This window comes from Hippoglossus stenolepis, chromosome 16 (assembly GCF_022539355.2).
Source record: "Hippoglossus stenolepis isolate QCI-W04-F060 chromosome 16, HSTE1.2, whole genome shotgun sequence".
Lineage (NCBI taxonomy): Eukaryota > Metazoa > Chordata > Actinopteri > Pleuronectiformes > Pleuronectidae > Hippoglossus > Hippoglossus stenolepis.
In genome coordinates, this window is record NC_061498.1 from 2,839,778 (window position 1) to 2,866,012 (window position 26,235).

General features: G+C 45.9%; 2 protein-coding genes across 4 annotated transcripts in view; both read left to right on the top strand.

Moving 5' to 3' along the window:
• The window catches only part of smurf2 (SMAD specific E3 ubiquitin protein ligase 2), a 40,291-nt gene extending 21,967 nt beyond the window's left edge, over positions 1-18,324 (top strand). The window contains exons 4-19 of one of the 2 annotated variants that reach the window (XM_035181038.2): positions 308-441; positions 2,712-2,780; positions 3,410-3,494; positions 3,692-3,775; positions 4,306-4,520; positions 5,717-5,801; positions 6,739-6,897; positions 7,000-7,047; positions 10,817-11,018; positions 12,552-12,655; positions 12,903-13,017; positions 13,490-13,668; positions 13,975-14,233; positions 14,323-14,524; positions 15,451-15,526; positions 15,776-18,324. In XM_035181038.2, coding sequence (XP_035036929.1) covers positions 308-441; positions 2,712-2,780; positions 3,410-3,494; positions 3,692-3,775; positions 4,306-4,520; positions 5,717-5,801; positions 6,739-6,897; positions 7,000-7,047; positions 10,817-11,018; positions 12,552-12,655; positions 12,903-13,017; positions 13,490-13,668; positions 13,975-14,233; positions 14,323-14,524; positions 15,451-15,526; positions 15,776-15,875 — 2,116 coding nt within the window. In that variant the 3' untranslated portion in view covers positions 15,876-18,324. The remainder of the gene's footprint in view (positions 1-307; positions 442-2,711; positions 2,781-3,409; positions 3,495-3,691; positions 3,776-4,305; positions 4,521-5,716; positions 5,802-6,738; positions 6,898-6,999; positions 7,048-10,816; positions 11,019-12,551; positions 12,656-12,902; positions 13,018-13,489; positions 13,669-13,974; positions 14,234-14,322; positions 14,525-15,450; positions 15,527-15,775) is intronic. The other variant, XM_035181039.2, reaches the window with a different exon arrangement.
• A 1,809-nt stretch (positions 18,325-20,133) lies between these two features.
• Positions 20,134-25,425, top strand: ddx5 (DEAD (Asp-Glu-Ala-Asp) box helicase 5). Of its 2 annotated transcripts, none has more exons than XM_035180510.2 (13): positions 20,134-20,303; positions 20,975-21,158; positions 21,266-21,362; positions 21,446-21,579; positions 21,676-21,741; positions 21,832-21,973; positions 22,056-22,216; positions 22,336-22,508; positions 22,591-22,701; positions 22,793-22,854; positions 22,964-23,023; positions 24,276-24,510; positions 24,684-24,819. In XM_035180510.2, the coding sequence occupies exons 1-13, from the start codon at positions 20,257-20,259 to the stop codon at positions 24,709-24,711; spliced, it is 1,500 nt and encodes a 499-aa protein (XP_035036401.1). In that variant the 5' UTR covers positions 20,134-20,256; the 3' UTR covers positions 24,712-24,819. The 2 variants fall into 2 exon arrangements, with proteins under 2 accessions (XP_035036401.1, XP_035036400.1); XM_035180509.2 differs by having other exon boundaries at positions 20,135-20,303; positions 24,276-24,497; positions 24,684-25,425.
• The last annotated feature ends 810 nt before the right edge of the window (positions 25,426-26,235 follow it).

Consider the following 26,235-nt stretch of genomic DNA (forward strand, 5'->3'; position numbering starts at 1 on the left):
CAATGTGTCCTTGATGAGGAGACTCAGCGGAAGCCTCTGTCGTGGATCTGTCTTCCTGCATCGCTGGAGACATCCTGACTGAGACTCTTGTCAACTGTGTGTTACATGTTGTCAACACCAGCACTTCCATAATAAAGTCTGAGGGTTTAAGATTGATGAGCAATCATGTTTCACAGAAAGAGATTATCGCAGAAACTGCAATCCAGACGTCGCTCATTAAAACCGTCGGGGATTCTCGTGGTGTCTCTGAGAGAACCTCGCGTCACTGAGTGTTAATCGTGTCTTGATTTTTATTTATTCCCCTCAGATACATCGGGAAATCCGACTCCATCACCATCAGTGTGTGGAATCACAAGAAGATTCACAAGAAGCAAGGGGCGGGGTTCCTGGGCTGTGTCCGCCTTCTGTCCAACGCCATCAACCGCCTTAAAGACACCGGCTGTAAGTGACTTTACTGCTGCAGCCTACGAGCGGATCTAATGTATCTGCTGTGTTTCACAAATCTCTAAACTCCATGGGACTCAGTCTGAACCGTGAATGAACAGAAAATGATTATCTTTTATTTATTCATTCCTTGCTTTTATTGCTACAGAAAAGTGTGAAACATGCGGTGGGATGTAAATGATGCCACGTGTGTTCTACGTGCGTCCTCTTGCATGTACATAAATCAAATCAAATAAGGACCCACTCATTAAAACATAACTCCATAGAACAAATAATAAAAGAAAGAAATTTGTTTGTGCGCTTTTATTGTTTGATAGCACAGAGCAGAAAGCAGGCAGCCGCAATGCAGTATTTTTTGTTTTTTCCTCCCTTATTCCAACGTTATTAAATTGTAGCACATCTGCAGCACAGACGTCGCTGCCAAACTATTCTCGACCAAATTACACTTTTAAATTTTGCCACAGAGCAGATCTGATTTGCCGCAGCCCTGATGTTTGAGTGTAGCTGCAGCCGTCAAGGCCGACTTTTACCTGTGGTGTGATAAGAAGCAGAGGTTAATAACACCGTGCGACTGTCGGCGCTAAGTGATGGACCGCGGAGTAGTTCCTTTTAATGTCCTGTCTGCCTCACTGGGGCTGACAGAGGCCAGACCAGGGTGTGAGCGGGGTCAACACTCCGCCTCCACCAGAACAGGAAGGGCCAATCAACATCACCCTGTAATTACAGTACAAAAAACGCCTCGTGTCAGAAGCTAACTGGATAAATGACATTGAGGCTTTAGGAAATAGCTCTTAGCAAAAGCAATGCCAGGCAGTTGTCGCTTCAACAGAGCGGTCCACGGTGATCTCCGTGCGCGGCGAGCCCGGGACCCGCTCGCTGGGGGAACGCGGCCTCGCCGGCAGAAAACAGGGGGGGAAAGAATCACGCCGCTTTTCCTAGAAGCCCCTGACACTGTTGTTCTCCTGGAGCGACACAGGAAACCTGAATCTTGTGCCACAGCTGCGAGTGGTTTGCCGATGCATTTCCCCCCTCTCTCTCTCTCTCTCCTGGCCTCCTCCTCACCCCTCGGTTTCAGCTTCGCTCTCCTACATAGACTGGCAGTGTGCGCACACACGTACATAAACACAAAATGCCATTGTGACTAACCTCCCTCTATCTCCGTCTGCCGATCTAGACAGCCGGTCATTTCACGCAGACATGCATAATCGTACAGCTATTTAAGTGTGAGTGCAGATTTGTTGTGCTCTCTCTGTTGTGGTCTCCCCCTGTGTATTTGTCATTCTTTAGTTTTTTTTTGTGTGTATTTACCAGCAGTTGAAGTTTTGTCTTCGCGGGCATGCCTTGGCGAGGGCACTGGGTTGACAACCAACATTTGTATATAATTTTAGTGTCTTAGATCGACTGCAATGTTTGTGTATAATTGCAGAGTTTCTCTTTTGTGTGTAAAAGTCTACACAAGTATTTAGATGTTTACACTTTCAATGTACCAGTGCACTTGTCTGCGTACTTTGTTTTTACTGCGTGTGCACTCCCTGTTTTCTCTGTGGCTGCTGACCTCTGGCCAGCCTTGTAACGGTTTGACCGTTGCCTGTTTTGGTCCCTGTTTAGTCTAGACAGACATCCTGAGCTGATCTGCATGACACCCAGACAACAGAGAGCAGATAGTGGCATTTCTCATGTCTGCAGGCAACTTGGATATATATTTTTTCTTTCTTCCTTTCTTTCCGCCTGATCTCTCTCTCTCTCTCTTTCTCCCTCACTCTCAAATTCCACAGACTTTAAGAAGTTCAGACAAAGAGTTTCCAGACTTTGGCAGTAGTTCATGTCCATGCTAAGACTGAGTGGAATAGTGCAGGCTTTGTACTGAAATTTGTCAAATGTTTGACCTCTGCATTTGAACTGAAGCCCGCTCTGTACCGATGCTCAGTGAGATTTTTACAGCCCGTGGCTGTTCCACAGACCGGACCATCTGTTCCAGGGCAAAGCCAAGCTGTGGTCTGCAGGCAGAAGAATGAGAGACAGATAATGAGGGAGAGAGGAATGGACTCTCAGGGATGTAAATGATACGCAGCAATGGGACTTGTCCACCGAGGAAGAAATACAGCACATGCTAGTTTATGTACATTTCTCAGAAACTAATGAATCTATTTTTTTCCTCTTTGTTTTCTCCCCCACTTCTCCTTCTTTCATCTTCATTCTGCTTTCCTGTTTCTCTTTTCTTTGGTTTTTGCATCTGCACTCTCTTCTTTTTTCTGTCATCTTCTAAGCAGACCAGAGACTTGACTTGAACAAGCTGAGTCCTAACGACAGTGACACGGTCAGGGGCCAGATAGTGGGTGAGTACACAAAGACACACAAAAACAAGGGTACAAACAAGGATGTAATGGCCCAAATTATTTGTAAAAAAAGTAACTTTTAATTATAAATCAAATGGAAGTTGCATAAGTATCAAGTAACTACAACTAGAGTGTTTTCCACTGATGTTGTACTTCATGCACTGTGTACTGGACATCATTAAAGGTGTCGTACTAACGAGGGAGGTGATATCTCCTCCTCTTTTATCGAGTTGCTCATGACCTTCCATGTTTAGTTTTTTTGCAGGATGATGCATAGAAAATATTGGTCAAAAATACCTATACTTAAATGTTATGTACAACAATATTAATTATTTTCCGCTCTAATCACCCAGCTACATTTTTAGTCTTCGGGTAAAATGAAAGATTAAGTTCCATAACTCTGTAAAACTCTTGTATCTGACTCTCCCTACAGAAGGATAAAAAAAAAAAATAAGAGGTGGAAGAAAAATGCTGCGCTGATAAAAAAGTTTAACCCCGTTCCTGTTACTCATAAAGATATATAGCTCCGTTTTGTGCTCCGATAAAATATCTGTGCCTGCACACGGTGCACAGTAATCTGCTGTCGAGTAATCCCAGTGTGTGCATCTGTCTACCATGTGTTGCTGCAGTGAGCCTGCAGTCCAGGGACCGGATAGGCACGGGAGGCCCTGTGGTGGACTGCAGTCGGCTGTTTGACAATGATCTTCCAGATGGGTGAGTGGGGGAAATCTCTTATCATCTCAGGAGGATTTTCTTTATAGCCTGTTGCAAATCCTAAACCAAAAAAAAAGGGGGTAAAGATGTACGGAATATGATATTTGCATGTGGTGAGACAGCAGCCAGACGAGTGGATGGCTCTGCGGCTACTTAACCCATGTCCGCTCACTGCTGTGTATGTTTTCTGCTGCCAGATGGGAGGAGAGGAGGACCGCGTCTGGACGAATCCAGTACTTGAACCACATCACACGCACCACGCAGTGGGAGAGGCCGACCAGGTGAGTACATCTTGTAGCCCAGAGACACTCAAACCCACACCTCCTTTTTAAATCAAACAGCAACCGGCTGATGGAAGACCTCATCCCCTGACCCCAGTGCTCCCTACCTGGGGGATCTCAGGTGTCCCGACACAATGGTCCAGTCAGTGGTGTTTAATAATGTGGAGGAGCTGAAGAGTGGAAACAGAGGCATCTCTTCTGCCTCCGTCTTCTGTACTTGTTCCTTTAACTGTCCTCATCAGCCACTTCTCTATTCATTGCCCAGTTCTTAGCATGCTTTACCTCAGGCTGTCTCTGTACTGTCTCAGTGTTTGAAAGCCTGTTGTCTGTGTGGATTTCCTAGTTAATGCGTTAAGACGTTCTAAATCTTGCCTATTGATTTGCTGCCGTGTGAGTGTTTGGGAAAACATCTTCCTCCTTTTCAATCCTCGCATACCTTCTTACATTCTGTCTTCATTTCTCAGACAGATTTATCATCACCTAACCCTTTCTCATCTGTTTCTCCTCCTCCTCCCCCTCGCTTCTCTCAGGCCTGCATCAGAGTACTCCAGCCCGGGCCGGCCACTCAGCTGCATCGTGGACGAGAACACGCCTGTCAGCACGAACGGGGCCACGCCCACCACAGTGCTGCCGCCCCCCGACGGTGACCACCGGGTCCAGGAGAGACGGGTCCGCTCGCAAAGGCACCGCAACTACATGAGCAGAACCCACCTGCACACGCCCCCGGATCTGCCTGAGGGATATGGTTAGTGGGAGCCCAGCTTCACCAATCAACCTAGTCCCTAATCTGCATGTCTTTGGACTGTGGGCGGAAGCTCGGAGAAATATTAATCCCCCATTAAATCCTTTGCTACTTCCATTATTAATCGTGTCATCACTGTAAGGCTGTTGTGTTAATTTCATACTTGCTCAGTAACCCGGCTAATCTGTGTCCTCATTCAGTCCAGCTGCTCCGATGACGCCGCAGCTCCGGCACAAGGAGCCTGAAATACTGGCTCCATTTGAGACAATCTAATTGAATTGATCTAGCAGTTAAAGGCTGGCGGCAGCCGTTCACTCCCTCCTCTGTTCTCCGCTCTGCACATAGACAATCAGACTCATTCATGTAAAAGCAAACACACACACACACACACACACGCTGCAATCTCCCCAGATCCCCTGAGAGCTTTGTTTATCCTCACAGTGAAATGTAGTGGAGGATTTGGGAGTCAGATCCGTGGAAGCGTATCACGGCTTTGCCCTCGGTCCCGCAGATTAGGCCGCTCCGAGCCTCACGACGCTTGTCTCGTCATATCTCTTTCTCTGTCTCCCTTTCTTATTGCTCGGGCAGCTCCTATAAAACCTGTCAGCAGCTCCATGTCTCCTCATGTCGAGCTCACACAAGATATGTCACTCTGTGTGTTGAACGTATGGCGTGCACTCATCGCGTGGGTTCGGGAGGTTATGTGTACATGCATGTTGAAGCTGGGTGGTAGGTCCAAAGAAATGCCAGAGACGAGCTCGCTGGCAGGCGGCTCGATGGAAATATCTCTGTCAGGCTGTGATGAATGAGCTCACCATCTCAGAAGTCAGACACCCCCATCTCTCCCCTCGTCTTTCCTCTCCAATGTTCTTCACCCTGTCTCTCACCTCCCCTCCTCCCCTCCTCACGCTCCCTGCCTCTCCCTGGCTGCCGTGTGGGATCTCCACTGACTCGGGCAGCCCTTTTTATCTCCGTCTGTGTGATCTCTCTCTTACGCAGACAGAATATTAGCACGCTCTGTCTACATGTGGCACATGAATTAAGCTCAGTTTCATTTTCCATGTATGTTAAACATTTGACACAACATTTGACGCTCAGGTTGTTGCCGTTCTAGTTTCTTCCCTTTTTTTGCAAATTTGTTCATACTGACGATCCCCAGGTTTTCCGTTGATTAAGCCCGTTTTGATGTCTTGTTACAGAGCAAAGAACCACGCAGCAAGGCCAAGTGTACTTCCTCCACACTCAGACAGGTGTCAGCACGTGGCACGACCCCCGAGTACCCAGGTATGTCACATGCCCACAACTTAAAGCATTCTCTCTTTATTGTTTTGCTCTTTTTTACTATAATATATACTGTAAAATATAAAAAATACATGAATAAGGAATCAGGGGGACATCTTGCATATCGACACTGACACGACTCTGACTCACATTACCCATAGCTTGTCTCGTGGCAGTCTCTGAGCCCCGGCTGCCGTGTACTTTGTCGTAAACCTGCAGCCGATTATGAGCCTGACGTGCTGTGAGAAGACCCATGTCGTGGGCCTCGGAGACAGATCCAGTCGTCTGGCCCGAGCGTGGAAAGGCATTACTTCAGGACACATGGCCAGCAGGTCTCAGGCAGCCATACCACAGGCTGTTGGGCAATTCCGCAGCGACGAGACTCGGCGCACTCCAGACGCTATCAATAAAACATGTCTGTTATAATGATACCTGGCCACTGCTCTCTCGCATTCTATCAGCATGTGAGTGATAGATGATGTTTTTATGGCTTTTGATAGGAGGCTATTGGTCACGCCACACCTCACTGAGTGCTCCTCAGACAGCTCCAACATTAGTGGATGGCTTCGCTGCCAAGCTCTGATCCCTCGCGAGGCTCTGGTCCCTTTGGCTTTAACCATGTGAAACAGAACAGTCAGCGCCAGCATAGTGAGCCTGCTGCTGTAATGTCTCCATGGAGTCCAGCTGAAAGGGTTTGCAGGGCAGCAGTAAATAATTTAGATGGGAGGAAGAAGAAGAAAAATTGAATAAAAGTGATTTCTCAGACATCTCGGACTCATGCAAGTCCGTCTGAGTCCAGTTAGTCAGTGCTTTGGTATGTTTTCTATCTTATTCGATGTGTGTGTGTGTGCGCTTTGTCTCTCTTTTCCATTTGTTGCTTCTGTTGTTCTTCAGTTCTCTCGCTAACGCTTTCGTTGTGATCTCTTCTCTTGCACCTCAGAGATCTGAGCAATGTGAACTGTGAGGAACTGGGTCCTTTACCTCCAGGATGGGAGATCCGCAACACCGCCACCGGGAGAGTTTACTTTGTCGACCACAATAACAGAACCACGCAGTTCACAGACCCACGCCTCTCCGCCAACCTGCACCTAGTCCTAAAGTGAGTTGTACAACAGCCTGGAGGTTGAGAACAGGGAAATAATTTAGTCAGGATATAAAAAACAGAGAGATTTATTTTCCGTCTTTGTTTTGTGTCTTGTAGTCCAAGTCCTAATGGTTCTCGAGGAGGCATCGAAAGTCAGAATGTCAGGTAAGGCTCGGGCTTCGTGCCAGTATCCCTACTTCACACAGACAGGAACACACACACACACACACACACACACACACACACACACACACACACACACTCAGACATTCACAGACTTGCTCACGTTACCTCCCCCTCAGTCAGTGTTTTACAGTGGGATCCTGTGCCAAGGTGTGTTCACCACCTGTAGAGGTTCAGCACACTCGCACACACAGAAATACATAAACAGCACACTCCCCCACAGTCTGTCTTTCCACACAAAAATTCAAATTCCTCAGCCCCGCAGAGGTTTTGATCATAAAGGCGTTTTAGCACACAATCCGTCACAAAGCTGGCTTTGGCCAGACATCAGATAGCAGAGTGGAAACCAAGGCTGCTGTGTCTGTAGCTGAGGAGCGTCTTACGTCCAGGAAACGGAGCATAAATTTGATGCCCAAGTCAATGAATGAACTGTGTGTGTGTGTGTGTGTGTGTGTGTGTGTGTGTGTGTGTGTGTGTGTGTGTGTGTGTGTGTGTGTGTGTGTGTGTGTGTGTGTGTGTGTGTGTGTGTGTGTGTGTGTGTGTGTGTGTGTGTGTTTGTGTGCGTTGCTTTGTGCTCCCGCGCTCGGTACATGCCTGTGTGCATGGGTGCACGTGTTGAGAATTTCTTCCCGTGTGCAGCTGTTCAAACACATACTGTGCTGCGATAGCCGTAGAATTACCCGAAGGCCTTTGCACCACAAAGGTGGAGCAGTGTGTGGGTGCCTTGGTGGGCCTCCTCCGCCTGACCTCATTCTTCCTCCGTGCAGAGGGAGACGGAATGCATCGACTGAGAGATCGGGTTTCTTTCTTTTTCCTGTTCTGATGGATCAAAGAACGTGTTTGGGATTTTGTATTCCTTTCACTTTTTTCTCTGAAAAACCCGTATTTAAAAAAAAATGCAGCCTGGCACGACACGTTTGTTTTTAATGCAGGAATTTGTCATGTGCGTGATTATGCCCAGATGTGTGAAAATCTGATGCGTGGAATTTTCTATTGTATATTTATTCTGAGAGGATAATAACTGGGTAAGATAATTACTTACACATCAAAACCAGGAAATGTGTATTTATTTTTAAGTAATATCACAGCAACAATTTTATACAGAGGAAAGAAATGAATGTGTTAGTGGCTACTCGGGCTACAAGCATTTTCTTTTACGTTGCTTTATTATTAAGTAAAAAGTTATATAAAGAATATTCTACATTTACAAATGCTGTACATCTCCGGGTTTTTTTTTACCTTGGCCAGAGATTTGTGAAAAAAACTTCTTCAGAGCTTCTTTATAAATTGTGTGTGACTGATGTTTAACCTCAATCCATCCTCGATACATGACAACTGTAATAGATGATCTACTGCCTCTGGTTCAGTTACCGCTCGAACCCAAGTTGCTCTGTTGCTGCGAGTCGAGCAGACGTTGTGAGCGACTTTCTCGCTCGTGACAAAACTCTGGAAAAGATATCAGTCGTCATGGATTTCCATCAAGACATCTGCCTTTTATCAAGTCAGGGATTTTTTTACAAAAAAACGTTCATCCCTCATGTGCCGTCATTCAACAAAAATGTTAATACACAGACGTGCATATATATTAACATTTTTATACGCGTATAAATAATGCTCTCTTAAAAGTCGCATGAGCAACAACTGTCATTTCAACGCTATCTGTTGTTTCTCGCATAGACAGTAAACTGTTGAGTTGTTCCTGCGTCTTTTCGGTAACGTTGCCCCAGAGTCGTGCTCGTCAGTCGACGGGTTGTAAGGAGAAGAAAGAACCGGGGATCATGTTTACCTGCAGCCACGAGAGAAGGAGACGGAGAGCCTGAGAGGAAATGTTTGATTTATGGGTGAAAGTGCAGGAGGAGATGCTACGTGCCTCCCTCCCTGCCTCCCTCCCTCCCTGCCTCCCTCTGAGCTGTCTACAGTGTTTGGGTGCTGTCGGGAGAGTGCCCTTCCTTCCTCCCCTCTCCCCCTCCGAGTCTAGTCTGCAGGAAATAAAGGGATTCGTGGGGAGGACTCGAGTGTCCTGTGGGGCCCTGTGGCTTTCTGGGATAGCAGGAAGTGATTGAGTTGGGTTTCTGGTGTCTGGCCCCAGCAGAAATCCAGTTTGGCTTCTCACTCACTTGTTAAGGAGACGTTGTCATTGTGGTGGAGGAAAACGCAAGCTGTTGGGCGGGTACCTAAGTGTAGGCGTCTGGAGCTATATGAATGTCTGACATGAAGCGATCTGACGGTTACACTTCCTCCTGAATCTGATTGCTCTGCTGGTTTGAAGAGAGTCGATGTGCAAATGTGTATTTTAACCTTCGTCACCTCCAGTGTTGCATCCTTCTCTATAAAGCTGTACCACATGACCACAGACTGACATGCGTATGCCCCCCCGCCGCCCGCTGTGTTCGGCCCGGGAGTCTGGTGTTTATGACCCTGCTCCCAGCCGAATGTGCCTGCTGCCCCCCCACTGAAGTGCAAAAGGCCATTGTGCAAATAATCCTTTAGTGCTGGTCCCATAAAGGCTCTTCTGTGTGTGTGTGTGTGCCCCCTCCCTACTGTGCCACCCTCAGAGGCCGCCACAGTTCAAAAGTTGTACTCGCTATCCAGTGGCCTCCACAGTAAAGGTCTTTTCATCATTACCCACAGATGATTGTCACATCCGCACTATTATAACCCTGTTTGTGTTTTGTGTGGAGAGACGTTGGACTCGCGTGATGAAGGAAACAAATGACTTTGTTTACCGTCCAACGAGCAGCGTGTTGTAATCTGTCTTCTGAGTTGAGCGGCTCACGGGGAGACGGGAGTCTCAGCGCGGATATCCTCTGTCTACACAGGAAGCCCCGAGATATTTATACTAATGTATCTTCACAGAATAGCCGAGGGGCTCTGCATTGTTATGCTTTTAATTCAGAAAAGATACTGGTTCATCAAAAGTGGATTATTGTATTACAATTTATAGCTAATCAATAAAATAGGTTTGTTTAGTGTCTCTGTGGCTGTTTCCCCAGCCAGCTGTCACTTGATGTATTTCTCCTCAAGTCGTCTGTCTCTGACGACTTCTCCTGCTTTTCTCACGTAAATTATACATTTATATAACATCATCATTTTTATATAGTAACAGATAATAAATCATGTCTTATCAGTTTTCACTTGGCTTTCTGGGTCAGTGCATGTTATCACAGTGTCTGCGATACTCTCTCTCTCTCTTTAGACAAACTTTTAGACTTGTCAAAATAAACCAGTGTGCCCCTGCGAGGTGGCCTCAGTGACCCAACTTTACCTCAAGTCTGCAGGATGAATCAGAGGCAACAGAGATTTGCTGAGCTTTCTTTCCCTCGGTCACATTCTGCTTCTCCCCTGTTAAAGTGTTAGGTCCAGTCATCTCTCTGCCAGGTGGAGAGGAGGGGAAGGTGTGCGAGGGAGGGGGGGTGGTACGTGGGTGAGGGGCGAGTGAGATGTCTTGCCTCCAGTAATCCCAGCTCCACCTATGTCTGTGTCTGCGAGGGGCCGCGGCAGCTGTTTGCCTTGATGTGCTTCCCAGATGACCTCAGTGTCTTTCCTCCTCGTTCTGTGCAGTCAGCAAAGGACAGAGGGAAAAAGTCTCGCTCTCAGAAAGCTGTATTTTCAGTTCCTTGGCCTTCTCCTCTTGTTAGTTTTGTACAAATGTTTGTTTACAGTAAACCATGTTTGCGATTTTGTATGGACACATCCAAGACTTAACCATGTTGTCTCTCCTCTCTCCCCCTCCCTGTCCTCTGTCCTCCAGTCGTCAGAACCAGTTGAAGGAGCAGGCCCAGCAGGCTCTGGTGTCGCCCGCTCAACTCCCAGAGGAGGCCGAGTGCCTCACGGTGCCTAAGTACAAGAGAGACCTTGTTCAGAAGCTCAAGATCCTCCGTCAGGAGCTGTCCCAGCAGCAGCCTCAGGCGGGCCACTGCCGCATCGAGGTGTCCCGTGAGGAGATCTTTGAGGTGAGGATAAACAAAAAAACAAGCCCGGTCGTGTCATCGAGTCACCTGCAGCTCACGAGGGGTTCCAGTTATTAAAGATGCTCAGAAATCCGGTTGTCACAGTCAGAGGATGCATGGAAGGAATTAAAAAGCACCGGCCCCCATTTCCCCAAAACTCCTGGCAACAAAATTTACATTTGGCTCCTCGAGAAACATTATCCACTCCTGTGTTTCAGTTATTTATAGACTCACCTGAGTTATGTTAAACATTCTCTGAAGGGTTATTTCTTCTGGTCTCTCCCCATTAGGGTCGTTGCCCGTTGCATTTAGCTGTGGGAAGGATTTCACACACACACAGTTATCTCTCATGTGTGAAGGCAGTCTGTTCAAAATCTAAAGCAGACGTCTTGTTTGAGATGTGGATTTCTCAAGCACATTTTCTCATTGGGGGTGTGTGTGGGTTTTTCCCCCTGCATCCAGGAGGTGCTAGGCCTCCATCAGAACAACACCACCTGCAACAGACTGCATGACCCTCATAAAATATGTACTGGAATGTGCTGGAACAGCCGCGTCAGTTAATCTGAACGAAGACATTTCTTTTGGCTGATCTCAATGTGAGAGAGGGGGGGGAGAGGCAGAGGACGTCTTGAGGTTGAGCGAGACAGAACTGCACAGCTTCTCCAGACCAGCTGAAGCATTAGATTGTGTGACTGCACAGGCCAGTGTTCGCAGGCTGAGCTGTCAGAGCCGTCTTTGTGTGCTTCCCAGTGGAGATAAGACGTTCTCCCACAGCACCTCTCAGTTCTCTGCTGAGTCCAGAGGGCACAGGGGAACCTCGCTCCCGGAGAGGCCGTATTATCACAGTCTAATGCCGGTGTTTATTATAACTGCCCCTAATCCACTTTAAATGAACCCTCCCCCTGACGCTGTGAGCCGTCTGCACATGGGATGAGCGTTCTCAGCCCCGCCACAGAGAACCTATTGAAAATGACTGACACTGCCTCCGTCTTGTTTTTTGTGTTGGACCCTCCCAGCTACTTCCTCTTTATGTTTCTCTGAACTCCTCTACATCTAGAATAGTCTCAACCATTGGTTAAATGGTTTAACGTGTTTGACAGGTGTCATCATGAAGGGCATGGCGTCTGAATGACAGAAGTGTAGAGGGTGTGTGTGCTTCACTGGAACTGGTTACACGTGGTTTCGGCCCTTATCTCCAATATTTCTCGAATCTCGCTGTCTTCCCAAGTTCGGCTCCTCTTTTTCATCCTGAGATGTTTGAATTCTTGTAGTTTTTTACAGTTTTGTGTCCATCACGTGTTAGAAACCTCATCAAAGCAGCTTATCCTTCACAGAACCTCCCACTGTTTTCTCACATGGGCTCATTTGGACATTATTATCTTTACTGGGGGGCCTGACAGGAGAAAGTCTGGACGTTTGCATTCTGTCAGGAGATTATCCGAAGTTCACTGCATGTTTTGAAAGCAGCTTTACAGAGAACCAACGGATGCTGTTGTTGTCTTTAACAAAGTGTGTGCATTTGTGTGTGTGTTGCAGGAATCGTACCGACAGGTGATGAAGATGCGGCCCAAGGACTTGTGGAAGAGGCTAATGGTGAAGTTTAGAGGAGAAGAAGGGCTCGACTACGGAGGAGTGGCCCGGTAAGAGAGGAGCCTGGTGGACGGGACACATCAAATTAGGTTTTTGTAAATCCTGCATCACGTTTCACACGGATGTCTGCCTCCTAGTGGCAGAATGCGAAACCACACCACTTACTCACTGTTTGTGTGGTAGCAGTTTCTTTCATCATTAAGTTCTAAACTTGGAATCGCAGCACAAAAGATCTAATTGGTTTGTCTCTCTGTTGTTTTTCCAACCTCTGCCATCTCCTCCCTGTGTGCTGGACAGGGAGTGGCTCTACCTGCTGTCACATGAGATGCTGAACCCGTACTACGGCCTGTTCCAGTACTCCCGCGATGACATCTACACGCTGCAGATAAACCCAGACTCGGCTGTCAACCCCGTGAGTCACGGTCACTACCGACGCCACAGACACTGTCAACATGACAACACAGACTCTCGTGACCTTAAGACGTCTCAGCCCAGTGTTTCAGGTCACAGTTAAGCAAGTTGTCCAGTCAGGCAGAGACTCAGTTCAGACACTAATTTGTTATCACACAGCTTCATCTCTGTGTTTGTTTGGGTTGGCAGCGATCCATGTAACTGTTGCTCTCCAGTCATGGACAGGATCTCATCAGGCAGGGGTTTTGTTTACTGCTTGTATCGTGTAGAATATGATGGTGTCTGTGGACTGGTTCCAAATCTGAGATCTCTTCCTCTGAGTGATAATTTCCTCATGTCACAGAGGTTTGTGTTAGATAAAGTCTGGAGAAGAACTGGATCTCAGTGCCCGAACAAGCTTTGATTCAATCCTTCACTTGTGTTTATTTCCGTCTGTTTGATCGGAAACTAAAAGAAGTTTTGTCTCCCCGCAGGAACATTTGTCCTACTTCCACTTCGTGGGCCGTATCATGGGAATGGCCGTGTTCCATGGCCACTACATAGACGGAGGCTTCACTCTGCCCTTCTACAAGCAGCTGCTGGGTAAACCCATCACCCTGGATGACATGGAGTCTGTTGACCCCGACCTGCACAACAGCCTCGTCTGGATCCTGTACGTACACGACTCACTTTGATAGAACGATACTGACTACTTCGACTGTTTCTGTGCAAATACTTTTTCGAAACCAAAGCCTAATGTTCAGTATTTCTATGCACATCCAATATGTGCACAAGTAAAAGTTTTGAACATTTCTTACACCCGTGGTCCTAAAACATTTGTTCTCAGACCATAACTATGGGAATATCGTCACAATGAAAAGCAATATGTTTTTGTTTGTCTTGTTTTCTACCAATAGCGTTTGTTTAAAAATTAAATTCTTACCCTTGAATCTTGATTCCAATGTTCCTCTCGCTTCAGGGACAATGACATCACAGGTGTGCTGGACCACACGTTCTGCGTAGAGCACAACGCTTACGGCGAGATCATCCAGCATGAGCTCAAGCCCAACGGTAAGAGTATCGCCGTCAGCCAGGACACCAAGAAGGAGTACGTCCGGCTCTACGTCAACTGGCGTTTCCTGCGAGGCATCGAGGCGCAGTTCCTGGCGCTGCAGAAGGGCTTCAACGAGGTCATCCCGCAACACCTGCTCAAGGCCTTCGATGAGAAGGAGCTCGAGGTATTTGAATGTCTCCATGTGTTGTAATTCTTGATTTACCTGCGAGTACATTCAATTCAACGTATTTATAACGATTTCTCCATCTGTAGCTGATTGTTTGTGGCCTGGGTAAAATCGACATCCACGACTGGAAGTCCAACACGCGGCTCAAACACTGCACCCCGGACACCAACATAGTGAAGTGGTTCTGGAAAGCTGTGGAGACGTTCGACGAGGAGCGCCGAGCTCGGCTGCTGCAGTTCGTCACCGGCTCCTCTCGAGTTCCTCTGCAGGGCTTCAAGGCCCTTCAAGGTGAGGACTCGGGTCAAAGTCAACTTTACTGTCAGTTCCGTGCAGGACGTAGACGGGAGGGAAAGGTTGTTTCTCTCTGATCCCCGGAGTAAACATAAGTAGACAGAACAAATAAGTACGCAACATTTGAAGTACTCAAAACAAAGTACGACATAGTATGCAATCATAAGGCACACGGTGGATAGGATAAGAGTATGGTGTGAATCTTCTTTGTGTAAATTCATTGGACCAGACTGAGGCAGGTGATTATGAAAGTTGTGTCAAATCCCAAATTCAAATTTAACGTCGGATCATTATTGAACAAAGGTGAGGCAGCGTAGTCTTCACTGTCTGTTACACACAGTGTGCTCACTGCTCACACGCTCTGTCAACACACTCCGGGTTGTGTGTTTGGGATCCTTTGCCTCTGTGTGTGTCTGTGTCTCTGGGTTTCTGCGACCTGGGGTGAACCTTGAGTCTGTGCGGAGTGCTGTGGTTCAGCAGGTCCGTCCTGGCAGGCGATGCTGCCCAGAGACAGAGCACCCAGGCATGAGGGGCACACGGTGATCCACAGCACCCTTACACACCTTTTTATATAACATCCTGTCTCGGTCAAAACATCAGCAGACGCTCAAAAAAAACAACTCGCTCACTAACCTCCAGTGTCTGTAAGTCTGTGGAAACAAGACCACGCCTCAGGGACACTTACTTTAATTAGCACTGTTAGTTTCCGAACACTGGACAGTTTCACTCGGTCAGGTTCCCTCATGTGCAGCCCCTCCAGGACACTTCAGGGTAATGTGCAGCTCTCAAAGCAGCTTAAGATTAAAATCATTTTTTCTTGATTGTGGACTTGAAGCAGAACTAATCTCTGTTTGCCAGGAGACTATAGAATCTACAGGTTTGTGAACATGAGTTTTACTGAACCAATGTTTTTGTTTGTACAGGTGCTGCTGGTCCACGGCTCTTCACCATCCACCAGATTGATGCCAGCGCCAACAACCTTCCCAAAGCCCACACCTGGTGCGTACACTGTCAGACCATCATCCTCTGGTCACATGACGCAGGCTACATTCATACTGCCATGTGTTTGTTTGAAATCAATTAAACTCAGATTCGCTTGGCGTCCATAACACTCCAAAATTGAGACGTTTGGAAAACGCCACTGTACCTGTTTGAGTTTAAAAACTCAGAGGTTCAGGTCATGACCCTCTTTGCGTTTTACGGTGCTGCACCATCATTTTAAAACCTGCTCCCTTCTGTTTTCTCCAGTTTCAACAGGATCGACATTCCTCCGTACGAGCTCTACGACAAACTGTACGACAAGTTGCTCACTGCCATCGAGGAGACGTGCGGCTTCGCTGTGGAGTGAGTCCCCGATGCAGACGGAGCTCTGCAACGACGAGGAGCTACACCGTTTGGCCACGATCACCCCCCCGCCCCCCCTCGCCTGACCCCTTCCTCCAGCAAATCAATCCAGTTTCTTGGGGGGGGTCATCCACGGTTGCTTCCCCCCAGGGACGCACACACCTCCCGGGCACATGTGGCCAAGCTAATGGAGGGTGGGACGTGAGGACCAGAAAATGTCATCTGACTGTTGGTTTGAAACCCTCCAGCCCTTCTTCTGTCTTTTTTATCATGGATCTCTTCAGCTGCTAATAACTCAAGACTATTTACTAACTTGTGGAACCTGCAAAGATTTGCCGGCTCTTCCTTTTTTTCTTTTTTTTTCTAAGTTCATTTTAGCATTTTTTTTAAAAATAGACTGTATCTATGTAGCAATGCTCCATTTTTACCAAGCGGAACACAAGCTCTCCGGAACAACACTAACAAGACTGGTTTGTTTCTAGAGTCCAGGGTTATTATTGGTTCCCACAGCCACTTGGAAACACTAAATTTGGACGTGGAGTGTGCATGACTCGGGCCGCTCGGTGCCTCGCAGCGATCACGCTGGGGCCAATCAGCGACGCCGAGGCTGGGACAACACGGACGACGAGGCAAAGAGCGGAGACTGAATTAGTTGGACTGTTTACAACCCTCTCCAAAGACAGCGGCTGGGACCTGAGCTCCCGAGACGCTGCCCGACAACAGGCGCCGCGTTTCCCACAAACACGACTTCACACGTCTGAACGCTAGTTTTGTTTGGAAAATGAATAAATGAATGCGTAGCTTGAAAATGTGTTATTTTTATATAACAGGGAAAAATTGAAAAAAGAAAACAATAAAATTCTATATAATATATATAATTTATTGTTGTTATATTTCAGAAACCCCCTTTTTTTTTTCTCCATTGTTTTCAGAAAAATACAATCTTTGAAATATTGTTAAATTATAGAAGACGAGTTGTGAAAAACAGAACTAAGCTTGACTGAAGTTCACTAAAGAACGCTGTTGTTTCTTTCTGGACATAACCTCTCTCGTAGTGGACACGTGTCAAACATCTTTAAATCAATGTCTCCTGAGTGCCATAAACATTTTGAGTGAATGAATATTTACAAATATTGAGCGTCACCCTTTAAACTTCTACTGATTTCACCCTGGAGCTACTTATGGCGTCGTGTTGTTTCCCTTTTTACCCCTTTTTTTGTTTGTCACTTTTTTTATAATCGTCACGAGCATGAAATCTACCTTTTTTAAATGTGTCCAAAGTCCATCACAGTCTAGTTTGCGTTGTCATAGATAAAAACGAGAAAAACAAAACTACTACCTTTGAGCCATGTGGTGCTAAAAAGCGTTAAGTTTAGTCTTGTATTGGCGACTTTTACTCACTGACCTACTACTGCTTCAAGTGCATGGTTCACTACTCGTGTCTGAACCCGTTTGTGGCCACGAATCCTCTCTGAGAAGTCGACGGCTCCACCAGGCCGAGTTCTCAGGAGACGTCATTTGACTAGAACCCCGATTCTGACCACGTGTCGTGATTTCACGAACGTTTCGGGGGTTCGAAGACGCGCCGTCACCTGCATCGTCTCGTCCACAGCAACTGTTGCATGTCTCCGAATGTGCTTTGGGTTGAAAGTGTAACCTGAATGAGATGAACTCCTGCAGTTTCTTTTTTTAGAGAAAGTGTGTGTGTGTGTGGGGGAGGTGGTTGTTTTCTATGATTAAAAAGGAAAATTCTTGAATGTTTTCAGAAGATGCTGCCTGTCTAGCAATCTCTATGACCGTGGACTGTTCTTAACGATTGCATACACTAAAAAAAAAAAGAGAAAAGAGGAAAGATGAACGAACTGTTAGTTTTCATTCTTTTTGTAGACGAGTGTATGCAAAGTGAAAAGTGTCCTCAGCTGGTGCTTTGTACAGTAATAAGATATTGTTCATATACTGTATGTGGATCAAACAACCTGTAATTTATCTTTAACTTAAGTAGAAAAAAGGATTTTGTTTTTAACTGAAAAGAGGAAGTCACCATGTGTGTTTTACTGGTGACGTCTGCACCAGATATTCATTCACCTTTGAGTCCAGTGCACAAGCTGACGGCCCCGACTGTCCGTTCCCACACGACACGACTCGGCATCGACCCGCCGCTGCCTCTCGCTGAAGAACTGAACTTTTTTTTATTAAAAAGTCAAAAGTGCGGAGACGCAGCTCTTTTGTTTTGTTTTGTTTTGTTGAATAGCATGATCCACTTAGCAGGACTATATCTCTCATAGCTGACTGATGCAATTTGATGTATGTTAACACTATCATTTTGTAAGAGTATTTTATTTTTGTGTGTAATTAGTTCTAATTAAACTTGCCTTTGTCTAACAATGTTACAACCTTGTATGAAGATGTATCCTTGTTTTGATTGTCATAAACGAGAAGCTTTTTAATCTGAATTATTGTTCGACCACTTGATATAGTAACGTGCTTAAACATCTCCTTTGGCACAGCAGTTATTTACATCGGCCGAGTTAACTGAGCATAATGAATGTCAAGTAGGGGACGTTTTACACTTGAATGGTAGATGTCCCGACCTCCCACTGAGTATTCATGGTTCCACCCTTAAGACGTCTGGCAGATGGATCCAAGGGGGGGGCAGGGAAACGGGGAGATAATGAAACTGAGTGTGGAAATGATATTAAACATCTTTTGTAGTTATTTTGTTGAAGTGAAACTGCAGCGTACGACACAGTCTGTCTACACACTGTGACAAAGAGGGAACAAGAGAAACCTTCGTCATTATGATGATGGTTCACATTTTGATGCCTTTATTGAAAACAGTGGCTTGGGTTGAATTTAAGATAAGATGAGTTTTACCGAAGAGAAAATTCACAATCAACACAGATCAAATGTAGTAAAAATAAAAGAAATATTACAATACATATAAGCCTGTTTTTCTAAATGTGGAATTTAAAAAGATGGGGATACAGGTTGTGTAATTGTATAATTTGTTCAATTTGCTTTGTAATACACATTCTACAACATGTCTGTGAGTTATATACTCTGAACTGGAGTAACTTCGGGAAACTTGTATTTCTCTTAGAGGAATCATCCAGGTTTCTTCATGGTCACCCCCCCCAAAGAAAATATCACAGCTAACAACATTCTACGTATTGCATCGTATATGATTTTGGAAATATATATAAACTGTTATAAATATGTAAACTGTTATGGTGTAAAGGTGAAGTCAACACAATTCATTCAGTTCGTGAGTAAAACATTATCCAAGTTGTTTTAACTCACAATGAGGGAAGTTTGTATTTCTTTCTCTACTTCTTTTCTTTTGGAATAAATGTATATATATATATATATATATAAAATATATATATATATATATATATATATATATAAAAGCTCAAAAATAGAATGTAATAAACATATGATGTAATAAACACTATACATACTCCCTAAGTAAATGATACACAATACAGTACTAAATCATAATAAAACAAAGAATGAGCTCAAACACAAGAGACTAAACACAAGAGATGACAATATATCATAATAATAATCAGTTATAGTGAGAATGAATCGGTTTCATCAGAAACAGAAGAGGAGGAAAAAAGAAATAGTCCCTCACGTGTTTGGGTTGGTCCTGATGACGTCACTTACTGTAAACCACCGCAAGCGCAGTGGAGAGCCGCATCACCCAGTTTCTGTCTCGTACATATGCATCCGCCGACACTTGAAACGATCAAAGAGAAAAAAATGACTTTTATCTTGTGTTTTATTGTTAACGTGGTTTTTTTAAATCTTTATATTCATTCAGAATAAACTACGTGTAGTTTCTACATTTACAGCGTTTATTTAATGTATGTAAAGTTATCTACCTGCTTACGCTTAACTTATTATATACATTCAGTCAGGGTATATTATTGGATATAGTCTGTTGTGTATATTCAGTCAGGTTATATAATTATACATAGTTAGTTATTATATATATCCACTCAGGTTATATTACTGTCTATATTAAGTTATTATATATATCCACTCAGGTTATGTTATTATATAAATATATATATCCACTCAGGTTATGTTATATAAAGATTCAGTTATCATATATATCAGGTTCGTGAGGTCCAGTTGTGTTATATACGAGAGGAACTACTTTTCACGCAGCACCGCCTCGTGAGAAGTTAGAAACTGTACGGCGGAGGAACACAGCGGAAGGTGAAACCCTCCTCTATCTATAAAAGCCGGGCCTCGTTTCCACATTACCGGCATTCAACTCCGCTGCCGGTCGCATATTTTTTAGGCGTCGGTAAAAAAAAAAACCTCGCTGAAGCTGAATTTATCTTTATTTTTTTATTGAATCCGCTGTTATTGAAATGCCTGGATACTCCGACAGAGACCGCGGCCGCGACAGAGACAGAGGGTGAGTCCGGTTCTCCCGTGTACATCCGTGTGGTCGGTAGAAAAGATGGCGGCCGGGCTTTTAAACCGGAGGAAGAAAAAAAAACGAAGCGAACAACAAAACAGTGATGTTTGAATTGTGTAACGTCTCCGGTCGACTCTGTAGTCTGAACGCGTGGCCGTGTTAGAGGGGGAGACACGTGCGGGTCCGAACCGGCCGCACCGGGGCCCCGGGGCCTCCAGGGAACCGGGCCCGTTGTCTTCCTGGCTCGGGGCCTTTCCTCTCGCTTTGGCCTCGTGCCCCGGCGCAACGGCTGTTCGTTAGCTTCCTGTTAGCATTAGCCTTCCGCTAGCTCGCACGACGCCACGTTTCACGGCGTCGTGATTCAAATGTACACGAAAATGCAGCTTGTGGCGTGGTGGTTATTTCCTCCGCGATCACCGACGGGCGGTGTCGGTGGCGATCAGGGCCGCGGCGTCGACGCTACCGCGGCAGCTAGTCGGCTTTTCACCATGTGGCGGCGGCAATGCGGATACAAAATGACGGCCTCCCTTTTGTTCCTCTGCCGGCTGGAAAGTATATGGCAGCTATACGGTGTCACAGTGACGCAGTTAAATGGCAGTTCTCGATTTAAACCGTTTTAAACGACTTGTTTCGAGCCCCCGGTCTGACTGTGTAAATCTAATTCACAGCTATGGCGGAGGCGGAGGACCTCCTCGCTTTGGCGGCAACCGCGGCGGTGGAGGCGGCGGCGGGGGAGGAAAGTTCGGGAACCCCGGTGAACGGCTCCGTAAGAAACACTGGAACATGGACGAGCTCCCCAAGTTCGAGAAGAACTTCTACCAGCAGCACCCGGACGTCGACCGCAGGCCACCGGTATGTAGCCGGCGTGCTCCCTCACGTGTTATGCAACACCGCCTGTGCACGTGTGTTACGCAACAGGCTGTGACTTGATTTGTTCGTGCACGTTTTTCCCTTTGCAGCAAGAAGTGGAGCTGTACAGGAGGACCAAAATCATCACAGTGAAGGGGAGAGACTGCCCGAACCCCATCGCCAAGTTCCACGAGGCCAGCTTTCCCAGTAGGTTTAAGAGAAACCAGAGAGAATAACACCGCACTCTGGATTTGTTGAGCACAAGTTTAATTTATCTTTCTTTTCCACAGCTTATGTGATGGATGTGATCACCAAAATGAACTGGACCGACCCGACACCCATCCAGGCTCAGGGATGGCCTCTGGCGCTTAGTGGCAAGGACATGGTCGGCATTGCTCAGACTGGCTCTGGCAAAACTCTTTCGGTGAGTTCCTTACGACTGGCACCAGTTGCACTTCATATCATATTGCAGTGACGTTGTGTTAAATTAAAATTTGACTGTTGTGCGCTTGTCCTGCAGTATCTGTTGCCCGCCATCGTGCACATCAACCACCAGCCGTTCCTGGAACGTGGCGATGGGCCCATTGTAAGTAAACACTATATTATGATTTAATGAAACGTGTACCCCCCAGTTTGAATCATAAATCCTAACCTATGACCCCCTCCCCCCCAACAGTGTTTGGTGCTGGCCCCCACCCGTGAGCTGGCTCAGCAGGTGCAACAGGTGGCTGCAGAATACGGTAGAGCTTCTCGCCTGAAGACCACCTGTATCTACGGCGGCGCACCTAAAGGACCACAGATTCGTGACCTGGAAAGAGGTACGTCATCACTTGAAATATTTTAATCTTTGCCACCTTTTGACTCTGTGGCACAGTTCTCACCATGACTCTGCTGTTACAGGTGTGGAGATTTGCATCGCCACTCCGGGCAGACTCATTGACTTCCTGGAGGCTGGAAAGACAAATCTCCGTCGTTGCACATATCTGGTGCTGGATGAGGCCGACAGAATGCTGGACATGGGCTTCGAACCACAGATCCGAAAAATCGTTGACCAAATCAGGGTAAGTTTCTTAATAGTATTAAGATACTTAGTAGTATTAACACTTGACTGTCACAGAAGTGGAACACGTCACAGATGGCAGATTACTTTTAGTGATTAACGTGTTGTGGTGTTTTGCAGCCTGACCGTCAGACTCTGATGTGGAGTGCTACTTGGCCCAAAGAGGTTCGTCAGCTTGCAGAAGACTTCCTGAAGGAATATGTCCAGATCAATGTCGGGGCTCTGCAGCTCAGTGCCAACCACAACATCCTGCAGATAGTCGACGTCTGCAATGACGGGGAGAAGGAGAACAAGTGAGTGACTTGTCCATGACCACAAGTGAAGCAGTTCTTTATACTTGAGACTGATTGTTTACTAATGATGTTTCCTCTTTAGACTGATCCGTCTGCTTGAGGAAATCATGAGTGAGAAGGAGAACAAAACCATCATCTTTGTTGAGACAAAGAGGCGATGTGATGACCTCACCAGGAGGATGAGACGTGATGGGTAAGCATCGAGATTAATATGAAATGTTTCTGTGATGCTGACCATGTAGTAATATTGCATGAAATAACATTTAAACCATCCCCTCCACTAGGTGGCCAGCTATGGGAATCCATGGAGATAAAAGCCAACAGGAAAGAGACTGGGTTCTCAATGGTGAGTGTGAATAAACAATAATTTTCAGATATAATCATAACAGGATAATCTGAGCTGTACAGATGCAATGTTCTGTGATTTTTAATTTATGTTTTTTTTTTTTTTTCAGAGTTCAAATATGGAAAGGCTCCAATTCTTATTGCTACAGATGTTGCTTCCAGGGGTCTAGGTCAGTATCCTCCCTGAACTGTTGTGTATTCACATGTTTTTCAAAAAAGAAAGTGTTTTTGCTTTCTTTAACTTTTCTGCTTCTCTCTGAGTTTCTCCCCTGACCTAAGGAGCAGTCTATATGGCAGGGCCTTGGCATGACAAGCCCAGGTCTCCAGAGGGGGAAGGAGCATTCTTGGAGGTGTCCTGACTGGCGAGGCACGGGTCTCCCAGTCGTGCAGATAAACAGAGGTGACAGGCCCAAGTGCAGCATAACGTGCCGGCCTGCCTAAAAAAGGGGGGGCGAGTTGGTGGCTGCCCACAGTTCCTCCCCCCTACGCTCGTCTGTTCTCTGGCAATGGTTTGGACTGCTTCACACACCCAGGCTCTGTAACTGTCCCAGCTCAAAGCCCAGCTACACTGTCTCCTATTGTCTTGCATATTGGTTTGGGCACGGCATTGCAAGCCATTCGAGTCATTTGGAAGGCGCTTTTTGTTGCATAGACTCGTTGTAAAGCATGGGTGGCGTCACTGTTGCAGTCTCCTAAACTTCTGTCGGAAGAGCAGTCTGTCCGATCGATCATACCATCACCTCTGTAGAGACATGGCTACTGGCGCTTTAGGTGACAGTGGGACATGCTAGTTGGACACTTGGGCAAAATCCAAGCTCACACTCCTCCCTCGCCTGCGTTTCAAAGTCATGTCGAGACCTGCCAACGAGAGACATTTTTGAACACTGGGTCTGGAAAAATCTTGCCATGCCGAGAGTGGGATGCTTTGTTTGTAGGCATCCTGCAAATTGGTTCAGAGCTACTTTTTTTTTTTCTTTTTCTGGGCAAGAGACTCTTCAGTGTGAGGATTGTAGCGAGCAACTCATGAGACACTGGTTCAATGCTAGCTTGAGAACTCCAGGAAGCAGTAGTGAGGGTCACTTGACAATATATGGGAATGAGCTAGTGAATGCATACTCCAAAAAATGGTAAGATTTCTGATCCATTCTTTCTGAAGGTGGTTTGGTAGTTGGGAGTTTTTATTATTCTCAAAGAATTGAAAGCTGATGGAGTGTGCATCTTTTCTAGTCTCCCCAAAAAGTGAATGTCTGTAGCTTTACCTAACTCGTATTCTTTTACAGTTTGTGATTTTACTGGCCACACCCACCTCATGACTGCACTAACTTTGGACTCTTTGTTTTTGATCTGGTTGTGGTGGCGCTGGCGCACGTCCTTTGTGTGCTGTCCTCTTCCTTTATGCCACGTCGCAACACAATCTTACAGATGTTGAAGACGTGAAATTTGTCATCAACTTTGACTACCCCAACAACTCAGAGGACTATATCCACCGCATTGGCAGAACAGCTCGTAGTCAAAAGACTGGAACCGCTTATACCTTCTTCACTCCCAACAACATGAGGCAGGCCAGCGACCTCATCGCTGTGCTCCGCGAGGCCAACCAGGCGATCAACCCCAAGCTCCTCCAAATGGCAGAAGACAGAGGAGGTAAATCCAATTGGTGAGATACAGAAACTGTGCTGTTAAGTGCAGCCACTCTTTCCCTGCTGCTCTCCCTTTAGTCTTTCTCACAGTTCATTGGCTCTCAAGCCAGTTTCTGGTTTAGCACATTTTTTTTTTTTAATACAAGACTACTCATATTTTCTTTTCTAAAAACACGTTTTTCTCTTCCAGGTCGTTCAAGGGGAGGCCGAGGTGGTGATTTCCGGGACAGGGATAGGTATTCCTCTGGAAGGCGTGATTTTGGCAGTTTTAGGGATAGGGATAATGGTAGAGGGTTTGACAACGGACCAAATAAATTTGGCACAAACACACAAAATGGAGGCTATGGGAACAGTACTGGCAACGGCAGTGGCAATGGCTACGGTGGAGGCAGCTTCACTGGTAACGGACAGTCCAACTTTACTGGCAACCAAACTGGGGCCTTTGGAGCCCAGACCACCTTCCAGGCTCCGCAGTTTGCCCCCGTTAAGGCCGGCGCTCCGAACGGCGCAAGTCACCCCCCGTTCCCCTTCCCCCCGGCACAGGCGCCACAGCAGCATCCTCCTCCACTGGTGCCGTACGCCATGCCTCCTCAGTTCACTCAGTAAACGCACCACACACACTTGAAAAGTAATTTATTGCTTTTTTGTCCTGTTAAATTCTATAGATCCAGATTTTTTTGTATTTACAGAACAGGGTTACAAACAACTTGGACCTCTGTCAAGCCTTTTATGATCTGCAGTGCAGCAATAGCGACGCTGCACCCTTCTTTTCCTCTTACTATTTAATTTGTTACATTCCTTTAGTAATATGTTATGTTTTGTACTAGGTAATTACAATTGTACTGGTTTTTCACGTGTTTCCTTGAAAGTGATGTTAAGCTCCTACCCTGGAAGTGCACTGCATGATCTTTCAAATAAAACATAAAAATAAATGTTGTTTGGTTATTTCTGAGCTTATCATTGTCCTGGTTGGAACTTGAGCACTACCTGCTCTGTCCAGCAGGTGTCGTGTTTATGAAACATACCTAGTCCTTGCTCTTATGAAAGTGTTACACTAACTGATGTTGCCTCAACACGTGAAGCAGAAATAGATCAGATCTGCTCAGTAACTTGTTCTCGTGCCTCCACATGCTGGAGAGGATGAGCTGTGAAGTAGTCATCCTCCCACACGATGACCTTAATGACTCATTACAGCTTTAAGACTCATCTTCATGTCTAAACATACAACAAATCAATATTCAGCTTCCTGTAAACTGGAACTGTCTCCACCTTGTGGTAGGAGATCAAACTTTCCATCTTGAAAACAAGCATTTGATCCACGCTGCTGGTCTGAGGTGTTTCAGGGTTTACTTCTGGTTTGAAGTATCATTGAGAATATGGGGACTAAAACTTTATAATCCATGAGGCAGTCACAACACTAGCCCACGATTATAAGTATAAATTATAATTTGTGGGTCAACTAGTAACACTAAGAACACACATTGTGTTTGTATTTTTAGAATTCTAACTTTCTATCAAGATACTTCATTAGGAAAAAAATGGGTGTATATTGTAACAGGTTCACAGTAAAAGTAAAAAACTATTAGTTGCTTAACTAATTTTGTCATGTGCCCCACTGGGCCCTGAGATGTTAGGGACTCACCTCCAGGTCTGAGCAGCCTGTGGGGGTCCTGCTTTAGAAGAGGGTGTCTTTTACTATAAAGGTCAATACACTTGATTATACTCAGGTACACAACTTAGGA